The 22503-nt window shown below is 33.9% G+C and overlaps 1 protein-coding gene across 1 annotated transcript; it reads left to right on the top strand.

The window, feature by feature from the left end:
* The first annotated feature begins 6318 nt into the window (after positions 1 to 6318).
* Positions 6319 to 15827, top strand: LOC131662264 (DEK domain-containing chromatin-associated protein 4-like). The gene is made up of 12 exons (XM_058932001.1): positions 6319 to 6467; positions 7720 to 9368; positions 9465 to 9498; positions 10209 to 10288; positions 10528 to 10587; positions 10764 to 10877; positions 11108 to 11185; positions 11276 to 11356; positions 13331 to 13814; positions 14057 to 14166; positions 14693 to 14723; positions 15384 to 15827. The coding sequence occupies exons 2-12, from the start codon at positions 7803 to 7805 to the stop codon at positions 15539 to 15541; spliced, it is 2796 nt and encodes a 931-aa protein (XP_058787984.1). The 5' UTR covers positions 6319 to 6467; positions 7720 to 7802; the 3' UTR covers positions 15542 to 15827.
* Positions 15828 to 22503: the final 6676 nt, after the last annotated feature.

Genomic DNA, 22503 nt, shown 5'->3' with positions numbered 1-22503 from the left:
GTTAGTAAAAGAGGGGTGCTATATTGGTTAGGCCTTTTACTAAGTTGTGATATTTTATTTTATTTTATTTTCATAAAATAAGAAAGGAAGGAACCATTTGGGGAGAAAAGAAGAACACGTGAAAAGAAGAGAAGAGAAAGAGGCAAGAACGTGAAACCGGAAGGAGAGCATTCAAGAGATTCATCGAGGTAAGGGGGGACTCTTCCTTTTAGTATCTCTTATGTGGTCTTAGGTGATAGGTAGATTGATGTATGGTTTGGTTCAATTAGACATTGGGATTGTTAGGTTAGGGTGTTCTAATTTGGATTGAATTGATGATGATTGTGTGAACTATTTGGTTAATAATGCGTTAAATGATGTTTTTGTGGTGTGTAATTGAATATATGATGATTGTATGCCTGTATGTGATGTCTGGAATCGTTTTTGGGTGAAAAGGGAGTGAAATCGCAGGGTCTGTCGCAGACTTGGGGTTTGCTGAAATCGCAGGTCCGCTGAGCGGAGGGGGGTCCGCTGATCGGAGGTCCCAACGTAGTTCACTTCTGTTTGACGTCGCTTGAGGTCCGCTGAGCGGGGGTTGGAAGGGTTTTCGCTTCTGCCTTCCTCCGCTGAGCGACCCTTGCTGTGTGTGAATTTTTCCAAACTTCAAAATAACGTATCTTTTGATCCGTGAATCATTTCTTAGTGCCGTTTTGGGCGTCGTGCAAGTAATTAAATGTTTTATATGATGAACGATGAATATTGGTATTATTCGACCTTATTTCTTTAAAAACTAGATTTAATTACTTGATAAGAATTGAACATTGTGTGCATATGAGATAAGTGTGACAATGTGTTTGATGTGATGATGAATTGGTGTGATTTGTTATTATGATTGTGATGGATGCATGACTATTTGAATGATGTTGAAAACATGTACATACTTATTCGATGATGTGGTGTTGAGATGAGTTACTCATCGTGATTTAGTGTGTTTTAAGTATGTTACATGTGTTTCATTCATTCATGTGCATTGATGTTGGATCCCGGTGAGGTTGGATCGTTGAAGGACATATTTCCCATTGTGTGGAAATTATGTCGGTGGACCGTATCTCGATGAGGCGTAGATCGGTTAGGTGGATTGATTCCACAGTTTATTGGTACCACATGCATAGTGTCAGTTGTGTCATATGCATTTTGTCATAATATGATTGTATGGATTTCTGTAGTATGTGTTGTAATCTATTATTGTGTGGATTAATAATGGATGTGAATCTGAATATGTATAATTGGGTGAACGGTATATTATGATGCTTGTTGCTTATGAATTGCATAATATTTACTAATTAAGAATGAGACTCACCCTTACATGTTGTCATTATCAGATTGAAGAGTAGCGGCATTAGTGCTTGGTGAGGATGACTCGTAGAGTTTATCCGTTTATGTTGGGTCGTGTCGGTCATGCTCTGATCTGTAACACTGGGGAACGATAGTTATAGAGTTTTTATGAAATTATCTAATTTACTTGGTGTTGGATTATGATCCCATTTTGGTTGTATTTGATGATGTTTCGTATTCCGCTGTGTTAAACATAATTGTGTTTTGGTGAATCGTTTCCTAATAAAGCATGACTTTGACCTTAGTTGATTTAATTGTTTTGAATAATTGTGGCACCCTTGTGCATATGTTTTTACTCTGATTAATTATTAAAAATTGCCGCGGGGTTTAGAAGGGTGTTACAGGTTTAGGGAATTTTATTGTCTCTATGTATCTATTGAATCCTCGGTTATGTGTGAATATTTTGTGTGCCACTGTGTTGAGATTTGCTGTGAATAATATGTTGTTGCCAATGTGGTTGAATTGTGTTTCTGTGACTGTATTACTTGAATATAATTTCTGTGTGATGGTGATGAACTTTAATTGAATTGAAAAAGTAAAAATGTGACCTGAAAACTGGAAACAAAAGTGCATCTGAGACGAAGAAGAAGAGTTGTGGGGTGGGGGGCCCTTGGGCTAGAGGTGGGCGCCCCCTGTTGAAATGAAAAGAAAAAAAGAAGAAAAGAAATAAGTGAGGGTGGGGGCCCTTGTGCCTAGGGTGGGCACCCCCTTCCATGGTGAATGAGTCCCATATGGGACGGGTGTCATGTAGGTAAAGGGCGGGTGTCCCCTGTCTCACTATATATATATATATATATATATATATATATATATATATATATATATATATATATATATATATATATATATATATATATATATTTTACTCATGCCTTCAGTAATTAGTAACCACTATGATAATTTATAATTAATACCAAGAGTGACCTATTAGATTATATTATCAACTTAAAATTAATAAGTTAGTTACAGTAGTAATGTAAATTAGCAGAAGTATGAAGAATGATAGCAGGTATATCAGTAATAAAAATAAAAAGAAAACAGTTGCATATAAATTAGATAGCAGTAGCAGACTAATTATATAGCAGTAACAGAATACAAATCTTTTTTTTTTTACAGTAGCAGGGTAGCCCATTTAGGTAGTAGAACCAACTTTGAGTATACTTCTAACCGAACCGACAATTAATAATAGACCCGGAAATTAAGTGACCGAGTAGTATAATTTAGGCGAGTCCGGTATTGATTTGGTGTCCGTAAATTGGCGATGTTTTGGCGATGTTGTGACGTAATGCATATGTTGAGATATTGCGAATTTTGTGATGTTGCTGGAAATTAACATGACGAGTACTTATCAATAATGATTGATATATTTTGGCGATGTAGGCGAATGCCTTATGCGACATTGTTATGTGATTGATTGTGACTTGTTTCATTTCATTAGTGTCTCATGAACCGCATGTTTTATCTCTTTGCTTGTTCCTCAACACTTGTTAAGTGATTGAGAGGAGTGTTATCTATATGCTTGCTCCATGTTATATCTTTTGTCCTTGAGACTTGTTAAGTACTCAAGGGGGGTCTTCATCTCTAAATTGATTTCACTTGTGCTTGGGTGTTTAATTACACACTTGAGTTTACTCTTTGCTATATTTTGCTTTATGTTTTCCATATTCCCTTAGGATGGTGACTCTATCTTAAGAGAAGTCACATAGACCTTAGGTTGAAATCCATGTATGCTAACACTAAGTAGAGATTCCCCATTCATCCTTAACCTTAGGGCCACCATTGTATGATGGCAAATAGGAAAGAGATTCCTCTTAGTTTGTATGTTCCCCAATGTGCATAAAAAAACTAAAATCTCTAACCCTTAATAAAACACTTAATAAAAGTTGAAACTCATCAAAAGGGAGGAGAAACTCAAGTCTCGCTTGTTTAAGTGTGTCACTTGAGTGTATTTTCCCAATCAAAACACAAACCACACTATTTCTTTTCTCTTGCCTTATGGTGCTTAGGAGCACGTTATTTCCTTCCTACCTCCACTGCATAAGTCTCCAAAGGTCGAGCTGCTTATAGGATGCGAATGTAACTGTTCACCTAAAAAACACACAACAAACAATAAAAAACATAGAAAGTAGTTAGCAGAACTACGACACACTGACTTCTCCACTGCATTATGGAGGTACGTAGGTATAGAGTTCACACTCTAGCAAGCATAATAATTATTAAAACACTTTAGTTAATCATGCATTGCATTCCCCATACTAGCAAGTAACTAGTATAGTAGATACACCCTTTGATTATAAACAAATAAAGAATGACCCCGTCAAGTACGACAAATATGTGAGGTGCTAATCCCTTCCTCTCGTGTAGCCGACTCCCTTACTCTTTTCTCTGGTCGTAAGACCTTATTCTTGTTCTTGTTAAGTTTTCTAATATTCCTTTCTCTTTATGGGATAAATATACTAGTGGCGACTCTGTTATTTTTTCGCGGTAGCGGCACGTAGCTATGGAAAAAGTACAAGAAGCATGAAGCTATGATGGAAACTTCATCCACCCTGTACTTTTTCTTCATAGCTTCACAAACAAGATGTTTTTGATATTCTGTTGACAAATAAGTTTGCATTTTCACATGTTGATAACTTTCATGGTTATTGTAGGACTCAACAAGAACAACACATTTTAGTTAATGAAGAAACACCAGCGGCAACAAACTTTATCTAGTTTGAGATACAATGATAAGAAATATAAGAAGTATGAAGCTGTTGTGTAAGCTTCTTCCTCCTTATATTTATTCTTCATTGCTTCAGAAACTAGATGAACTTCAGAATTGATTCTTGTTCCATGATTAATTTCAATAAAAGGTGCATCCTGGAAATTTATAATACATTTTTTCATTGCTCTCACATTTATAATATCTGATTCTGTTGTATGATGTTATTCGAGTTTATTATATAATATGTAGAATACTTATTTTCCATACACCTCACTTAAAATACATTCATTTAAATTGACATAAATAATATAATCTAAAAATTAAATTGTATTTGAAAACAAATAAAACAAACCATTGTTTTCAAATTACATGCGTCTCATCGTTCATTTGATTTTCTTTTACATATAGATTATAAATTTCGAGGTCGCATCATTGTCTTCGATTATAGTTAAGTTTCATTAACTACAAAAAATTTAACTATAATCGAAGACAACGGTGTATGTAAGAAGTTAGACCAATAAACCATAATATATATGTAAAAGAGAATGAAATGCACGATGAGACGCATGCTATTAGAAAATAATGGTATGTTTAAGTTGGTTTTCAAGAATAGCTTAATTTTTAGATTATAGACTTCTTCATCGATTTGAAAGCTTGTATTTCTTTAATGAGGTGTATGGAAAACACGCAATCTACATATTATATAATAAACTCTAGCCACTTTTCACAACGATTATATATTGTAACCGTGATCAAAGATCATTTATGATTTACATAATTTGTGCTGATGAGTTTCGAACCCAGTACCTATGTGTAAGTATCACAACGGTTTATAAGTATAACCGTTGTGATAAGTGGCGCGCGTCCTGCCTTTCAATAACGGTTCCCGGACCGTGATAGAAATAACAAACTTACAACCACACCCTACTTAACAATGGTATGGCACGCGTAATGGTACCCCTTTTCCAACCGTTGTGAAAGAGGTTTTCCGTAGTAGTGCAAACACCTTCATATAAAATGTAATTCATCAAAATTAGGGTTCAAAATCCAAATCCCTAACTAACAGAAGTTCCAACTCAAATAGAAGAACAAAAGAGTTATTAGTTTACCTCAGCATCAAGATATTCGAGAACAACCACTAAGTAAATAAGAGCACCAATACGAACACGTTGAGCGTATATACATTTCTTCAAGTAACGACCGATTCTTCTGACGAAAAATTGAAGTCCGACTCTGACGGACCTGGTCACGACTTTCTTCGTTGATCCTCCTCCTTTCCTCCCCCGCTCTTTTCTTCAATTTGAAAGTGAGATTTGAGCAATTTTTCTTACCTCAAACAAAGTCTCAGGATCTATAAAAACCAACCCAACCAAAGGTCATTTGAAAGTTTTCTTTTAGGGAGTTTACAATATTAAATGAATGTCATTACATGATTTTTGAAAAAAAAATTCAATGTAAGCAACATCCATTAAACGATGAAGACAAATAAAACCTACATGTTAAAGAGAAAATCATATTTCCTATGGTTTTGACATCCTTCATAAAGGAGAAAGAAATAGGAGGATTAGTGATTTTGACAAAAACAATAGAGAGAAATAAACAGAAGTTAAAACTAAATAAGCAGAAGTTAGGATAAGATTTATAATCAAGTAAGTTATATTGTTGTAAGATGTTTTTGACTAGCAAATCATACAATACCAAAAAGGAATAAAAACACTCGATGAAGAATATAGGTCGTCCCATTTGAGGTTCCCCATAAATATATCACTACAATTATTAAAAATTAACACATGAAAATCACATAATTTTTCAAAAAAGTTATCTCAAAGCTGATTTTTATAAAAAGTTATTCTAAATAACTTTAAATTAAAGTGATTTTTGAAATTTTAATATAAAAACACCAGAGAAAAATATTGAAATACTTATTTAATTTAAATTATTTTAACTTTTCATCCTAATTCCATAACTCAAAAAAATTCTTTAATAAAGTTTCAACTTTTTTACCTCGGTATATTTATTACATTGATTTGAACTTCAACCTACCAAATAAACACTCAAATCCAAACAAGGATAAACACAATTAATCAATCAAAACAACACTCCCAAAACATGCACAACGCAACGCATGGAATTTCAAATCACAACCGTCAATTTTCCACGTCCTCCCAAAAAACAAATCTCATCCATCCGATACGAATTTCAACGACGTACATCTCTTACGTGTCAATTAAATTCCATTTAAAATCCGCATTTGAAGTCCGAACTATAAATAGACGAAAATAACCCCAACACTTTTTGTTACTGTCAGTACACAGAGAGAGAGAAAATAATCATTCGCGAAAGAGTGAAGAAGCTCTCTGATCTTTCTCCTCCGAATTCTGAATCTGTAAGTTTTGAAACTCTTTTACTTCGTTTTTCTATGAAACGCAACGTTTTAGGGTTGAAAGTTTGTGTCTTTGTGTTTTCTGGAGTCAATTTGGTGTTTTGGGTTAGGATTTGAGGTCGAGATTTTTTAGGGCTTTGGATTTTGAAGAGAAATTTCCCAAAAAAGTAAATTTGGTACTTTCGTTGTTTTGATTTGATTATTTTGGTTTGTTTTCGAATATTTGGTTTCCTTAGGGTGTAAATATGAAACATTACGATGTATCGAAGTTAGTTTCTTGCTGTGGCTGTGCTTTACTGTTGGGAATTTTGTTTAGAGTCGCGTGTTTAGGGTTGATCTTTTTAGGGTTATTGTGAGTTTTTTTATGTAGTTAATGTAAACAGAATATTCTAAAGTGAGTTTTTTTTTTGGCTGCCTAATTATACCTGCACCTGAGCTAAATATTATGTTCTCCATAGCTCCAGCACCTTTGAAAAAAGGTGTGTGTCTGAGTCTGTGTCGGTGTCCACAATTGAAACCTTTGAAGAAAGTGTCTCGTGCCGGTGTCCAAAACTGACACCTCTAAAGGAAGGTGAAGAAAGGTGTGTCAGAGTTGGTGTTGGTGTCCAAAACTGACACCTTTGAAAAAAGAAAAGGCGTGTCTGAGTTGGTGTCGGTGTCCAAAACTGACACCTTTGAAAAAAGATGTGTCAGAGTTAGTGTCGGTAGTGTCGGTGTCCGAAATTGACACCTCTAAAAAAAGATGTGTCTTAGTCAGTGTCGGTGTCCAAAACTGACACCTCTGCAAAAAGGTGGGTCTGAGTCAGTGTCGGTGTCCAAAACTGACATCAACACTTGTTATTATTGGTGTCAACGTGTTAGTGTTGGTGTTTTGTTTCCGGTGTCCCGTGCTTCATAGATTATGCTTGATTTTTTAATTTGTGAATTGCATTGCTTTGTTTGATTTGTGGTTGGAGCCAATTTTCATGCTCTTCTTGCAATTGGGTTTCATGAAGGAAATCTAATTATTTTGTTATTATCTTTATTGTTTTGGTTGTTGTAAGGGCTGTGGAAGGTGATTTGGCTCCATTGTGGTTTAATTGTTCAAATTGTTGATTGTGATTTAAATTGAAATACCATTCAACTGTAGCCCTATAAGATTTACTTCAATGTTCTATGGAGGCTTAGCATTTTTTAATTATCTTCTTATTTTCCCTTCTTTCTTTGTACTATGCTGTTTGTTGTATGTATTCTAAATGATTTCTGTTATCTGCAGGTTGGTTTCAGTTGTTCAATTGAACAAACTGTTGTGGAGAGTGTCTTTGTGTAAAGTAATTTCTCTAGGTAAATAAGATTGGTATGGGAGAGGAAGAACCAGTGACTGAAGTTGCTAAGACTGATTCAAATGGCGGTAGCGTTGCGGCCAAGACATTAGATGAAGTTGTTGCGAAGAAAGATGTGGGAACTGATGGAGGGAAAGTCTTTGAGAGTAATGGACTCAAGGGAATTGAAGAAGATAAGAAAGCGGATGATGCGGAAGAGGTAAAAGAGGTTGAGAAAGCTGATGTAGTAGAAGAAGTAAAAGAGCATAAGAAATCTGATGTAGAAGTAGAAGAGGATAAGAAAGCTGATGTAGTAGAAGAATTAAAAGAGGATAAGAAAGATAATGAGGCTGATGAAGTAAAAGAGGAGACGAAAGATGATGGGGTGGAGGAAGTAAAAGATGATAAGAAAGATGATGGGTTGGAGGAAGTAAAAGATGAGAAGAAAGAGGATAGAGCTGAGGAAGTAAAAGAGGAGAAGAAAAATGATGGGGTGGAAGAAGTGAAAGATAAGAAAAATGATACGGTTGAAGAAGAAAAGGAGGACAGGAAAGTTGATGAGGTGGGAAAAGTGAAAGATGATACGGTGGAAGAAGAAAAAGAGGATAAGAAAGTTGATGAGGTGGAAGAAGTTAAAGATGATGCGGGGGAAGAAGAAAAAGAGGATAAGAAAGTTGATGATGTGGAAGAAGTTAAAGATGAAGGGGTGGAAGAAGTAAAGGAGGATATAAAAGATGGTGCAGTGGAAGAAGTAAAGGAGGATATAAAAGATGGTGAAATGGAAGAAATAAAAGGGGATAAGGAAATCGAAGGTGCTGAGGAAATAGAGGTAGAAAAGAAAGATAGTGGAAGCGAAGATGTAAAAGAGGATATGGAAGTTGATACTGTAAAAGAAGTTGTGGAGGCTAAGAAAGATGATGATGACATTCAAGAAATAGAAGAGGATGACAAAAATGTTGCTGAATCTGAAAATGAGAAAATGGATGTTGATATTGAGGTTAAGGAAACTACAGAAGGTAAAGAAGAAAAGGAAAAAGTTGAATCTGAAAAAGAAGAAGCAGATTTGATGGAAACAGAGGGTAGCATTGAGGAAAAGGAAGAGGGCGATGGAGAGGAGAAAACCGAAGCAGAGGTAGAGGAGAAGGAAGAGGGCGATGGAGAGGAGAAAACCGAAGCAGAGATAGAAGAGAAGGAAGAGGAAGATGGAGAGGAGAAAACCGAAGCAGAGATAGAAGAGAAGGACGGGGATGATGAAAAGGAGGAATCTGAAGCAGAGACAGCGGAGAAGGAAGAGGGTGATGAAAAGGAGAAAACTGAAGCAGAGACAGAAGAGGAGGGGGAGGAGGAGGCGGAGGATGACAAGGATAGTATTGATAAATCAAAAGAAGAAGATAAGGCAGGGGGTAGTAAGGGTGAGAAAGGATCAAGAAAGCGTGTGAGAGGGAAGGTTAACGAGGAGAAAGTGAAGGAGAAAAGAAATGAACTGAAGCAACTAGAGCCTAAGACTCCTACTAGTGATCGTCCAGTTCGAGAAAGGAAATCTGTTGAAAGGTTGGTAGCAGTAATTGATAAAGACACAAGCAAAGAATTACACATTGAGAAGGTATTTGTTTTTCAATGTCACATTTGAAGTAATTAGCCTTAACTATGCATTTTTATTTTAACTTAATTTGTTTACAGTTTCCTTTTCAAATTGTAGGGCCGTGGCACACCTTTAAAAGATATACCCAATGGTATGGTGCTTCTCTTTGATTTTTTATTTTATTTTATCAATAATGGATACATATATATTTTGAGGGTGTGTTTGTTGCACACTAACACACCCTCGGTTAAATTTGGCTTACAAGCAAACAGTATAGGGTTGTTAGAAACACTTATCGACACTCTCTCTTGACACTTCTTTTTTTATTGGGTGAATCCCTAATGGGCCCACCACGTTACGTGCGACCCATTTTCAAAGTGGGAGACCAACATGTGTTTCACCAAATAAAAGAGAATGTTGAAATATAACATGCCGATTATGTATTTCCTCACATTAAAAGAAAATTTAATATGTGGAGCTTCCTTCTCACTCACTGTACATTTAAAAATATTAATAATAGCGGCAAAACTTGGATATAGTCGATCTTCTTTCTCATCCATGTTTTTTAATGTCATTTTACTGATTTATGTGACTATTGGAAGATCAATTGTAAATCTGATCTTTGGAATCCTTAGGACTTGGAGATAATGGCAGAACATAAATGAACTGTCAAATTGACCTTAGTTCAGCAGTAATATAAGGAGTTTCCTGTTACATATATATTTAAGTGAGGTTGACCTGATAATATGTTGTAGTTGTTTTGTAGTTTTTGTTCTTATTTACACTGGTTACACTGGATACATAACTATGCTTCTTCAGAATAGCTAATAAACTTATGACTCCTACATTTTTCTTCTATAGTGGCATATAAGTTATCTAGAAGGAAAACTGATGATAGTCTCAAGTTGCTCCATACAATCCTCTTTGGAAGGAGAGGGAAGGTATACACTTCTTCATTAAATATCTGTGTCTTTTTGTTACACCTGTTTCAAACCACCTTATTGATTTTATTTTGTTTTTCATATCATTGTGGTTCTATAGATCAGGATTTTGTATAGTGCAAGCCTTCACTGTTGAAAAGTTTAACACTTCTATTTGTATGTGATATTTCGGTTATGGAACTGACAAGTCAGACTCATGTTACCCCATGTGACTCTTTTATTTTTTAAATCCTTTGCAGGCAGTTCAGGTCAAGAGTAATATATTGAGGTTTTCTGGTTTTGTATGGCATGCCAATGAGGTAATTATTACCGCAACAAGTACCTCATATAATACTCCTAACATGCAACTATATCATATAAAATAATTGAAAGGTTTTGTTTATGTGTGTTTGTAGTAATTTCTTTTACCGACTTCTTGCCTTTTTTAAAGTCCTTGTCTGCCCATGGTTGTAAAATCCTAATATTGTTTCTACAGGAGAAGCAAATGCTTAAAGTAAAAGAAAAGCTAGACAAATGTCATAGAGAGAAGTTACTGGAATTCTGTGATGTGTTTGACATAACACTTAGCAGCAAGTCAACAATAAAAAAGGTTTGTTGGTTAAGTAGCCTTGCTCTTGTTCTTGTTGTGGATGAAACATTAATACATTAATCCCGCCACATGTTCATGCTTTGGTATGTGTATGCCGAAGGGTTATGAAGAATCTCCGTTTCTTGTATTCATAATGCACCGTATATATGTTCTAGCCCTAAATGGAAACCCTGTTGACTGATACCATTTAACACGCCTTTATTGTTGCCAATGAATTTCTGCCTGTGCAGGAAGATATTATTACTAAGCTGATAGACTTTTTGCTTGCTCCTCATGCAACCACAACTGTGCTACTTGCAGAAAAAGAGGTTTACTTTCTTGTGTTTCAATTTTTTTCTTCAAGATGTTATGGAAAATTTCTGCAACATATTCATTGTTTTATGGTTAACCTGCATCAGTCCAATAAAAAGCGCAAGCGTGTTGTGAAACGAGGTACATCAAGGCCTAGGACTAGTACTTCAAGAGGTTCTTCTGCAAAGGTAATAATCTCACTACTTCAACTGCAGCAAATGTGATATTAGCAACTTGATATAATTTGTGAGTGCCCTTTATGCTTGTTTCACTTAATGCATTGCTTGAAAAGGACTAGTTGTTTTCGTCCTATAACTAGTTGTTTTCCTCCTATGATTAGTTCAATTTTATTTTGTTTAGTTATAATTGTATAATTAATTTGAAAGTATATATAGTTGTTAATATTGTTGTTTATATTTTGTGGTGTTGAGAGGAAAGTGAGATTAAAATTTTCATTGTAGTTTTCATTTCCAATAAAGTACTAAATAAAAAAGCAACAGGTCCAAAAACAACTTTCGACACTGCTAAACCTATTTTCAAAAAGAGTCGGGTCAAATTCTAGCCATAACGGGCCGGTTTGTATGATGTGGAACTGTGTCGTAAGTAAATGGGTCGGGGGTTCTCAGATTTTGGCCAAATCAGAACGAAACAGATCTCTAATTTCACTTGTTTATGATCTTCATCGGTGTGCTGACCTCTCTCCCATCTCCAGCGATCTTTGCATCAATCCAACTCGGTGACTGGTTGAGGGAGCGCAAGATTGTACGACCTTAGGAGTTAATGCGCGATCCTGACAATCATGCTCCTGGTCATGGTTCAACCAGTTAAACCGGGTTTGAACTAAAGGCTAATAAATAAACATAATAAATAAATATAGTGTTAAACTTCATAGATAATTAATACAAATAATTTATATAGTAAAATTAATATAATTCATCAAGTATAAAGATAAGATTAAAAAAAGAATAGTTTCAGAAAAAGATAATGAACAATATAAGTTTGGCTCAATACAAGTAAACAAAGGCCCAATACTTTTTACTCTCAACTGAAAAACTCTAATTATCTGATTAGCCACAAGCCCACAACACCAGATTTCTTTTCTTGAGACGCGCTGCTACTGCTTCATTTATCCATGGCACCTGACAAAGCTCTCTCCGCAGTTCATGAAGCTCTCTTCAGGTGTTCTGCTACTGCATCTCCTCTCGATGTTGATATGCCATGGCACATGGTGTCTCCATTGGTTTTTGAAAAACAAATAGAATAATATATGAGATCTGAAGCTAATTTCCTCTGTACTACTGATTGCTAGTTATGAATGGTATTTAATTGTGTATTCTTATATTTTTGTGCTCTTACATATGTGTGATATAAATAAATTGCTTGTATTGTTTCTCTAAACTTCGACATAACCATACTTCTATCCACCACTGACTTTGTAAGTTTCTCACCTACTGAGTGAAAAGATATTTTGGTCACCAAATATTGAAATTTAACAGTAATAACTGACATTTATTGAACAATCTCAGGAGAAAGTTCTCAAATCAGAGATTTAGTCGCACAATTACACAAATTATATACATCAGAAAATTACAGAGAGAAATATGAGAAATAGGACTCATTTATATAGTTATTTCTTCCAAAAATTGGAGAGCTTGGCCTTTCCCTTCCATTACCACTGGAAGTAGTAACTTAAAGGAACAAGGAGCATATGAAAGCTCCTAAGCTTACTTCCTATGAGTGGACAATAGTGCATGTCAATAATATTTTTGTGGCCAAGATGCATTTAAATAATTAATTGATGAAATTTATGGAATGATTAGTCATCAGTGTGGCACAATATTTTATTTTGGAGATGTTGGATTGAAGGTTGTGGTGTTTATGAGGTGCTTAAGTTGAAAAAGGTTAGTGATAAAAGGCTTGGGTGGGGCTTACAAGAGTTTCTCAGATCAATTATCAGTTTCGCCATTTACCCAAAAATAATTTTAATCGGCAAAATAATGTACCAACTCATAATCTGATCATCAATATAATTGATATTACATGTTTGTATGACATTACATTTTATTCAAAATGAAATATCAATTTATGCAATATGTGAAGTTTTAGTTGTTTTTATTGTGGGCTGCTTCTTATTTCTTAACTTTTGGCCGTATATTTTTCAGAGGCAGAAGAAAACTGAAAGTTCTTCAGGAGTGGAGAAAAAGAGCACAACTGACACAGAAGATGAATCAGAGGGAGAGGAGAAAAATGAAGAAAATGAGGATGAAACGGACAATGAGATTCCTGAGAAATCTGAAGATGAAACTCCAGAAAAATCTGAAAGGGAAGAAAGGGAAGATAAAAGTGATTCTGGGAATGAATCTGATGATGTGAAAAAAAAGAGAAAACAGTCTAAGTCATCATCTGCTAAGAAAGAGTCCTCCGGAAGAAGCAAAATCGAGAAAACTACGGTCACAAATAAATCTCGCTCACCACCTAAGAGAGCACCTAAGAAATCATCAAATTCCCGACCAAAATCTGACGATGATGTTGTTGATGAAAGTCCAAAGGTATTTTCTAGGAAGAAGAAAAATGAGCAAGGGGGAAAGCAGAAGACATCAACTTCAACTCCAACTAAGTCTTCATCAAAGTCCAAAGCGAAAACGGGTATATGCCATGAGCTCTCCTCCCTTGCTGTCATTATGTCATTTATCACGTCCGGAATTGCATGCCTATTGTGTTTTGTTTGAGAATAATAACTTTCAGCTGAAATGAAACATTTTAACTGTTACTCAACAACTCGGCGTGTTTAATTTTTCTTTTTCCATCAGTAAAAATTTAAATGTTTTTAATTGAAAAACTGATAATATATTCTATAAGTAATCATCTTTACTGTATGCACTAAGCAGAAAAGGTTGCTAAGGGAAAAGGCAAGAAGAAAGAGAAGTCCTCAGGTCCCAGTGATAATCAGTTGCGCGATGCAATATGTGAAATTCTTAAAGAAGTTGACTTCAATACGGTAAGATTTTGGAATTAAAGTATTACTTTTTGTTTGTTGATTTTTTAAGTTTGATTGATAAAATATTTTTAGTTGCAAGGTTCTTCATAATGGTACCTTTATTGACTGGGATGCTGTCAATTTTCCTCGACAGCCTGACAAAGAAGCATAGCTTAGGATATCTTTGCCTTTTCTTTGTCAACATTACTAGAGCTATATTAGATATTTATTTACATTCCATCAATTTATGTATGGATATATCATAAAATTATGGACAGTCTCATAAAATTAGCAAATTGGATGATTAAATGTGCACCATATTTCTTATAGGCTTGAATGTAGCAGCAGATTTGCTACATGCTAACCCTGTGTTATTTTTGGCGGTTGTATGATTCTATGATTCCTTCACATCGGTTGAATTTATAAAACAAAATTGGATGTAATATTGAATATTTCTATGTGCGTTGTTATTGGTAGATTGAACAACTTGGTACTCTACTGAATGTTTCATGTTTTCTAAAATTAATAATCCTTTTCTCTTTTGTAGGCCACATTCACTGACATTCTGAAGTTACTTGGTAAGTTTTCTATTCTCTTTTAACTTCCTTTTTCCACAATATTAATATTTATATCTTTTTCAGTTAAAACTATGAAATAGTGCAACATTTATACCTTTAAGATCAAAACACTTTTATGTGTCTATTTTTGGTTTTTTGCATTTTCTAGTGTCTGCTTATCCTTGCAGCTGAAAGGGTATAGTTTACAGTAGCTCTTTCCCTTAACAATCTAGGATAGTTTTAGGCTGAATCACACTTTTAGTTTCTTTGATATCATTAGTATGCAATATGCAATTTTTTTGTATGTAATTTTGGTCCTTGGTACTTATTGAACTCTTGAATTTTTGAATTTGGTCTCCTCTATTGGATCTACAATATTCAAAATGACATTTTTTCACCCAATCATTTAAAAGTTTATGATGAATTTGTGATGTTAAATAGTTATAACAGGTGGGACAATTTGGGATTTTTTATTTATGTGAAAACGTTTTGTGAATAAACTGGGTTAGGTCTAGCTTGAGACCAGTCTCCCACAATAAGACGAATCAGGTTTGAATCTAAAGGGATGTCTCATTTAGTGTTACTGTTGGGCTGTGCCACAAACCTTTCGCGGATGCGAAAAAAAGTGTTGTTGAATAAGCTTTGACAAGAAAACTAACAAAATTACTCATCATTTTCCAGCTAAACAATTTGATGTGGATCTCAACCCCAAAAAGGCAGCTATCAAGCTCATGATTCAGGAGGAGCTGACAAAACTAGCTGAAGAAGCAGATGATGAAGATGAGGACGAAGAGGATACCGAGAAAGACGAAGGCCGGTCTACCGGCCAGGAGTCCTAAGTCTGACTGTGGATTAGACATTACAGCTTGGTGGTTAGGTATTTAGCAAGGCATACTGTAATTCTCATGTACACTTTAAGTTGTGTAGAATTGGCTGTATCTTATTCTTAATTCTTAACATCCTTCGAATCTTGAGATATCAAACATGTATTTGTCATAATTTAGTGCAGCCTTTTGTTTGGCTGCCAGTATGTAGTTTATTGTGTACACCAACGTAATTTTTAGGTTTTTCTTTTCTAGTTTAAACAATTTGTCTATTTAATAAATATCTAACCTTTGAAGTTGACACCTTTCTGTGCATATTCATGTTGGGTGATGAAGAGTCTCTATCTTTCTATTCAATATTTTGATTCATGCCATGATAAGGACCCCTCACCCCACTTGTATTATTTGGTGTTTTAATCCAACATGTCTCTATCTTCCTTTTCTATCATTTGTTTTCAATTTCATATCTGTATTTTTAAAGTTAGGTTTGATTCTTTCATGCACGCATATCTTTTACTTATAGGGATGTCAATTTCTACCTGTATACTGTGGGGGGGCTCACTGCCCCCGCATTAGCCTATTTTACAACGCTCCGTTTTCTGAACTGTTACTGGCCTATTTTACATCGCTTCGTTGACTTTTTCTGAACTGTTAGTAGTGAAGAAAACACTCAAGGAGTCCTATTTTACATTGCTCCGTTGACGTTTTCTGAGCTGTTAGTAGTGAAGAACACACTGAAGGATTCCTGTTGGCCATAGTCTAACGTAAATTGTAGGAGTGCATTATTGACATTTAAGTGGAGCAAGTCAAAAAGGTTTTTGGTACAAACCTTCTCCACCAAGACTAGTGGAGCACCAACAAATCCAATTATATGGTGGAATATGACAGCTAAAGAAACACTCTAGATTAGGTCAATGTTTAAATAGGGTATTTATTTCACTAGGTACAACAGTTAATATGATAACATAACTCTAAAGGTTAGATTCTAGAACATAACTTATTATACTTGGCCATGCATATTTTAGAAAGTCATTTAGTATTGGAATTCTATTGGGGATTATAAAGGAGAGATGAGATGAGTATTGGAATTCTATTGGGGATTATAAAGGAGAGATGAGATGAGGTAGTATTTTGATCAATGTGTCGTGCATGCTTGATGGAGTTCTTTTAATCTAACTGTTTTTTATTAAAAAAATTATAACTTTCATTAAAAGATGTCAAATAAATACAAATTTATAGCTCCTATGAGGAAAGAGATATTATTAGCGCTCCACTTATATTTTGTGAAAAAGATGTTTGAAAGAGCATCTATATGGCATTGAGTTTTGGAGAATTTTTTTTTTTGACTAAAAAGATATTCATTCATTCAAATTGAAAAATACATCGATCATTACAAATTCAAGATCGCTAAAAACGGAAAAAGGTGAATCTGCAAACAATCTTGCAACACCTAGGTTAATAGCATACAACGGCAAACTGAAAGTGCCTACAAATATGACAGAATAAAAGTCACCAGAATATTCATACTTCTGGATCTGCAACATTGACGCTCAAGTCTTCCTCAAATCTGCAATGATTTGAAGTAAATGTGTCAATCTGAACCAACAAACACCGTACTAAGACGGGAAAACCAACAAACACCGTACTAAGACGGGAAAACCAACAAACACCGCACAAGACGATGAAAACTTAAAAACACACAAAAGAAGAAGCAAATTTATATGGATAACCACTTATTTAAATAAAAAGAGAAAGAAAACGGTGTTGAGGGAGAGGTGATTTCTAGCCAAAAGATGAGATGTTTGAATATTTTAAAATGAAGTAAGTAAAATATAAATAAGTAGAGTTTAATGCAACCTAAGGTCCGCTTGTTTGGAATTTTTTTTTTTTGGTTAAATATACAAAAAATTTCGGTAATATAGGTGAAATTCGTTCTTTTCTTTCTGTAATTTTTTTTCAAACACCCTCTTGAAATATAATGTCTTTTGTTTCATAAGTGTAAAATTTATCCAATGTAATATTTTTTTTGTTTGATTTCTACCACAGATTTGGTGTTTAAATTGCACACTTAGGGGGCAATTCAAAATAAAAATATTACAGAGAAAAACTAAAAAAAATAAAATTATCAAGGGGATAAAGCAAATTTCACTTGGGTGAAAAGTGGTATTAACCATTAAATTTTTTTTATAGTGTTACATAATTGTGTAAAATAAATTTTAAAAAAAAACTTTTCATAAAAGTTTCAAATAAAAATTTGTTTTGAATAATTATTCTTAAGATGTTATTTTAGATATTTCATTTTTTTATTGAATTTCTTTTTAATATCAAATTTTCAAAAAATTACTTTCTGAGTGAGTAATTAAACCTCATCGCCTTGTTTTTCATCCATTTCCATGACAAAATTTTAGCTTCTTCAACTATATGCTCAACCAATATATTTTTTTCTCTAAAAATTTCTTCATTACACGCTTTCCAAATTACCCAGATACAAGCATACCATATAACCGTGAATTTCTCTGTCTTGATTCTTCCTGTTCCGCACAGTCCGTTGAAATGTTGAAAGTTTGGAATAATTGAATTGTGTAACGCATTAGAAATGCTTAACCATCGGTGATTGCCGCCCACACATGCAAGTGTAAATCACACTAAAAAAAAATGAGAAGTACTTTCTATAGACCTGCAACCAAATGAAAATTTTGTTTGAGAACCGTTCAACACCCCTCTATTGTGAGGGTTATCCTTAGACGAAATTCTGATTTGAAATAATTGGCACACTAAAACTGCTACTTTTAAAGGGACGAATTTGTTCCAAACTTATACGAGTTTTAGTTTTTCAACGTTAATCGAGTTCTCCATAATTAAGTTATACGCCTCTTTAAAGTTATATATTCCGGAGTCCTATGTCCAATTATCTACTTTCTCAATATTAATGACAATTTTTTAAAGTTTTCCTCCTATTCCTCCTCTTATGTGGACTCTTCTTGAGATAAATTCTTATTCCAATTGAAGTTCGATTGACCTATACCTAATTTCAAATCCTTTACTCTCAGATTTTTATCTTGACATATTGCATACAATCTATCTCGCATCTGTTGGAAAAAAACAAAGCATAGAGAAAAAAGAGGAACAAAATAACAACACAAGAGATTAATGTGGAAACCCCAAAACCGAAGAAAAAATCACGATCATTGTCAAATGACAACTAGAGAATAACACTATGTGAAATTGTTACAACACATAAACTACCCTCAACCACCCCAAGGCTACAATATAACCCCACACTCCAAAGCAAGTATTTAACCACCCCAAGGCTACAATATAACCCCACACTCCAAAGCAAGTATTTAACTACCCTTCACAACACACTAAAGCAAGAGTATAAGAGAAAATATAAAAAGTTAAATACAAGCTTAAAGTGCTTTTGATTGGTACATTTTGTAAAGAAAAACTTGAGTCCTGTATATAACTAAACGATGTGGGACTTTTTTAAACATGTAAATTTTCAACCAACCCCAACAATCTCCACCTTGATTGAAAATAATACATTAACTTTCACCGTCTTCATCGACAATCATACTCCACCAGAAAGAGTATATTCAGTTGAAGCTAAACCACTACAAGAATTTTCATATTATCTTCATCGACAATCATAAATTTAAAAACTATCATACTCCACCTAACGAAAATTATACTTCACTTGAAACTAAACCAGTTCAAGATTTTTCACATGTTGAAAACGAGGTTGAAACTTTATGGTGCAACTTTCATGTTTGTAGGAAGCTTTTCAATCATCGACATAATTTTACTAGCAATTTCTTCAAAACTCAAAGTTTTCTTCCCATATATCAAAACAGGTTTAATACGCTCATAGGAAGATGGAAGAGACCATATGAATCTCAAAGCTTTATCTTCATCATCAATCTTGACTCTAATAGTTTCAAATTCAGAAACAATGCCATTTAGAACACTTAGATGATCATATACTTTTGTATGCTCATTCATACACAAGCTATGAAACTGCCCATTCCACAATAAACGATTTCATATACCCTTTCCTTGATATAGCCCTTAAAGTTTCTTCTAAAGCTCTTTGGCTGACCACGTATGAAGAATATTCACAAAGAATATTCTTAGCCAAAGACATGCAGATTGTACTCGAAGCTCTCAGATATAGTTCATCCCATTTCTCGTTGTCCATGTTGGAAATATTTCCTTTAAACACCTTGTGTAATCCTAATTGAATCAAAACATCTTTAACTTGAATTTTCCACAAGGCAAAATTGATTCTTCCATCAAAATGTACAACACAAGAGATTAACGTGGAAACTCAAAACCGGAGAAAGAACCACGATCGTTGTCAAATGACAATCAGAGAATAACACTATGTAATTTTTTTTACAACACATAGACTACCCTCAACCATCCCAAGGCCTCAATACACCAACACTCTTTAAAGCAAGTATTTTACTACCCCTCATAACACTATAAAACAAGAGTATAAAATAACCTATAAAAAGTCAAATATAAGTTTAAGTGCTTTTGACTAATATATCTTGTAAAGAAAAACTTGAATCCTATATATAGCCATGAACTTCATCTTTCTTCACAAAACCAAACAATGTGAGACTTTTTCAACATGTATATTTTCAACTACCTCCAACAACATCATCATACAATCTATCCCGTTTAGTTTGAGAGTTAAGGAAAAGCCATCTATATTGCATCATCAATATGAAAATTTAAAACAATGGTCCATTGGTCGGTGATCCACTTGATGATGTAGTAGATCAAGAACAGGGCCGACCCAACTTGTTTAGAAGTCTAAAGCAAATTTTAAATTGAGGTCTTGAAAATATATTTTAAAATATTAATTTTATGGTTGCTAAGAGTTGAACTCAAGACCAAAGGGAAAAAATGCCTATATTTTACCAACTTAACTACAAGAATATATGTAGATCAAATATCATTATATATATTTATAATTAAATGAAAAAATTTTGAGGCTTTTTTAAGTCCAAATTTTTGAGGCCTAAAACTCTAACTTGGTTAGCTTGGCCCTTGGGTCGGCTCTAATGAAAAAAACATGATGAATGTGTGTTTTGATTACTATTGAATAATAAAAATTTAAAAATGATGAAGATGTTAATGATTAATTAAACATTTTGGAAGAGAAATGATGTTGAATAGTTTATGAGTATTGATTAGTTGGGAAAAATATGGAATAAAATCAATAAAAATTGATTAACTGAAACAATCTAAAAAATGTTACAAATAAATTGATATTATTTTTTAAAAATAACTTGATTATTTGTTATTGTAGGAAAAAAAATACACCTTTCCCATGGTAGATAAAAAGTTGCTTCTCTAGATTAAACACCACCATCATTCGGGGCAAAACAAACTCTCTCAATAGAGTGCTATGAGATTTAGTAGTTGAGTTTGAGAGTTAAGGAAAAGCCATCTATCTATATCACATCATCAACATGATAATTTAAAACACTGGTCCATTGGTCGGTGATCCACTTGGCAATTTGAAAATGTTTATTAATGGTGCTGCTACATTTGTCACTTTCCAAGTTGCCAACATGCATGTGACAACAATCACTATAAATAGTGCCATACCATGTTTGAATTTAAAGGTCCAATTAACCATTAATTAAGTTTAAGGTTTTTATACCTGAACTTAAGGAATGAAATTAATATAGTAATTTCTATAAAAAGAAAATGTACTAGTGTATAATTTCTGTCTGACTAAATTAGTCTTCAATGTATTATTTTTTATTTTAAAATTTTAAAAAATTAATAATAATAATTAAGAGTATTAAAAAAACTACATTATTATGAGTATATTATAAAATAAATTAATATTTTATATGTTCACACTTTCTATAATTTCAATAGTTCCTATTTATTTTTCTTTGAGAATATAATTTTGTGTGCAAAAGCACCATTTCGACAAAGTTTATTGTTATCGAAATATTTTGTGTGCCCAAATTTGTATAGTTGTCCAAATGGCGAAGAAGTGTATCTCGACAGAAATTTAGACTTAGTTTTATTTTGTGTTTTAAACTGAATTAGGTTAGTTGGAGATTGTTTGGTGTTCAAGCAATCTCACCCTATAAACAGGGAGGTACTCTATGATTGTAAAAAAAGCAATTGCATAGAGAAAAGATAGAATAAAATCTCAGTTGAGAGCAGAGAGAAACTCTGCAAAAATATTCTTCTTCTTTCCCTTTTCTCTTAAGCTCTAATTTTTTTCCTCAATTCATCTTTTCTTTTCTTCTTTCATAATCATTGTGCAACAAAATCATCTTGAAACCAAAGTGTGGTTGATTCACTCGAGTGAAGAGTGAAGAGCAAGAGGCAAAATGAATAGGAAGAACTGATTCCTGTTCATCAAGATTGATTCAGAATTCTCCAACATCAGGTATCTAGAGCACTGGCAGTGTGATTCTTGAGAAGCATAGCGCGATGAGTCATTCGAACGAGCATTTTCCAGCAAGTCTTTCAATTCTGAAAGATAAGAATTATGAGATTGGTGTAAGGAGATGAATATTGTTTTTTGTTAACATGTTCTTTGGGATCTTGTGAAGGAAGGAGTAACACCACTTGTAGAAAACGTGACAGATGAACAAAATGTTGCACACAAAGAACTGGAGAAGAAAGATTATAAAGCTCTATTTATAATTCATCAGTATGTTGATCCAGATAATTTTGAAAAGCTGAGTGATGTTGAATTAGCGAAAGAGGCATGGGAAATTTTTGAGAAATCGTTTGGAGGCGCTAAGAAGGTGAAAGAGGTGAGGTTACAAACTCATAAAAGAATGTATGAATTGCTTCAAATGGAAGAAAATGAAAGCGTAATTGGTTTGTTCACTAGGGTTACGAAACTGGTGAATCGAATCAAGGTATGTGGAGAAACGTTGACATCAAGATCAGTTGTTGCAAAGATCTTGAGGTCATTCGCTCCAAAATTT

The sequence above is a fragment of the Vicia villosa genome, linkage group LG3 (genome assembly GCF_029867415.1).
Source record: "Vicia villosa cultivar HV-30 ecotype Madison, WI linkage group LG3, Vvil1.0, whole genome shotgun sequence".
Lineage (NCBI taxonomy): Eukaryota > Viridiplantae > Streptophyta > Magnoliopsida > Fabales > Fabaceae > Vicia > Vicia villosa.
The sequence above is the reverse complement of the archived record's forward strand: the minus strand, read 5'-3'. Positions and strand labels throughout refer to the sequence as shown.

Bases quoted from the DNA above. Each gene is read 5' to 3' on its own strand.
- LOC131662264 (XM_058932001.1), top strand. From the start codon at position 7,803: ATGGGAGAGGAAGAACCAGTGACTGAAGTTGCTAAGACTGATTCAAAT. The intron at 10,878-11,107 runs GTTTGTTGGTTA...CTGCCTGTGCAG, and splicing joins GCAAGTCAACAATAAAAAAG to GAAGATATTATTACTAAGCT. The intron at 14,724-15,383 runs GTAAGTTTTCTA...ATCATTTTCCAG, and splicing joins TGACATTCTGAAGTTACTTG to CTAAACAATTTGATGTGGAT.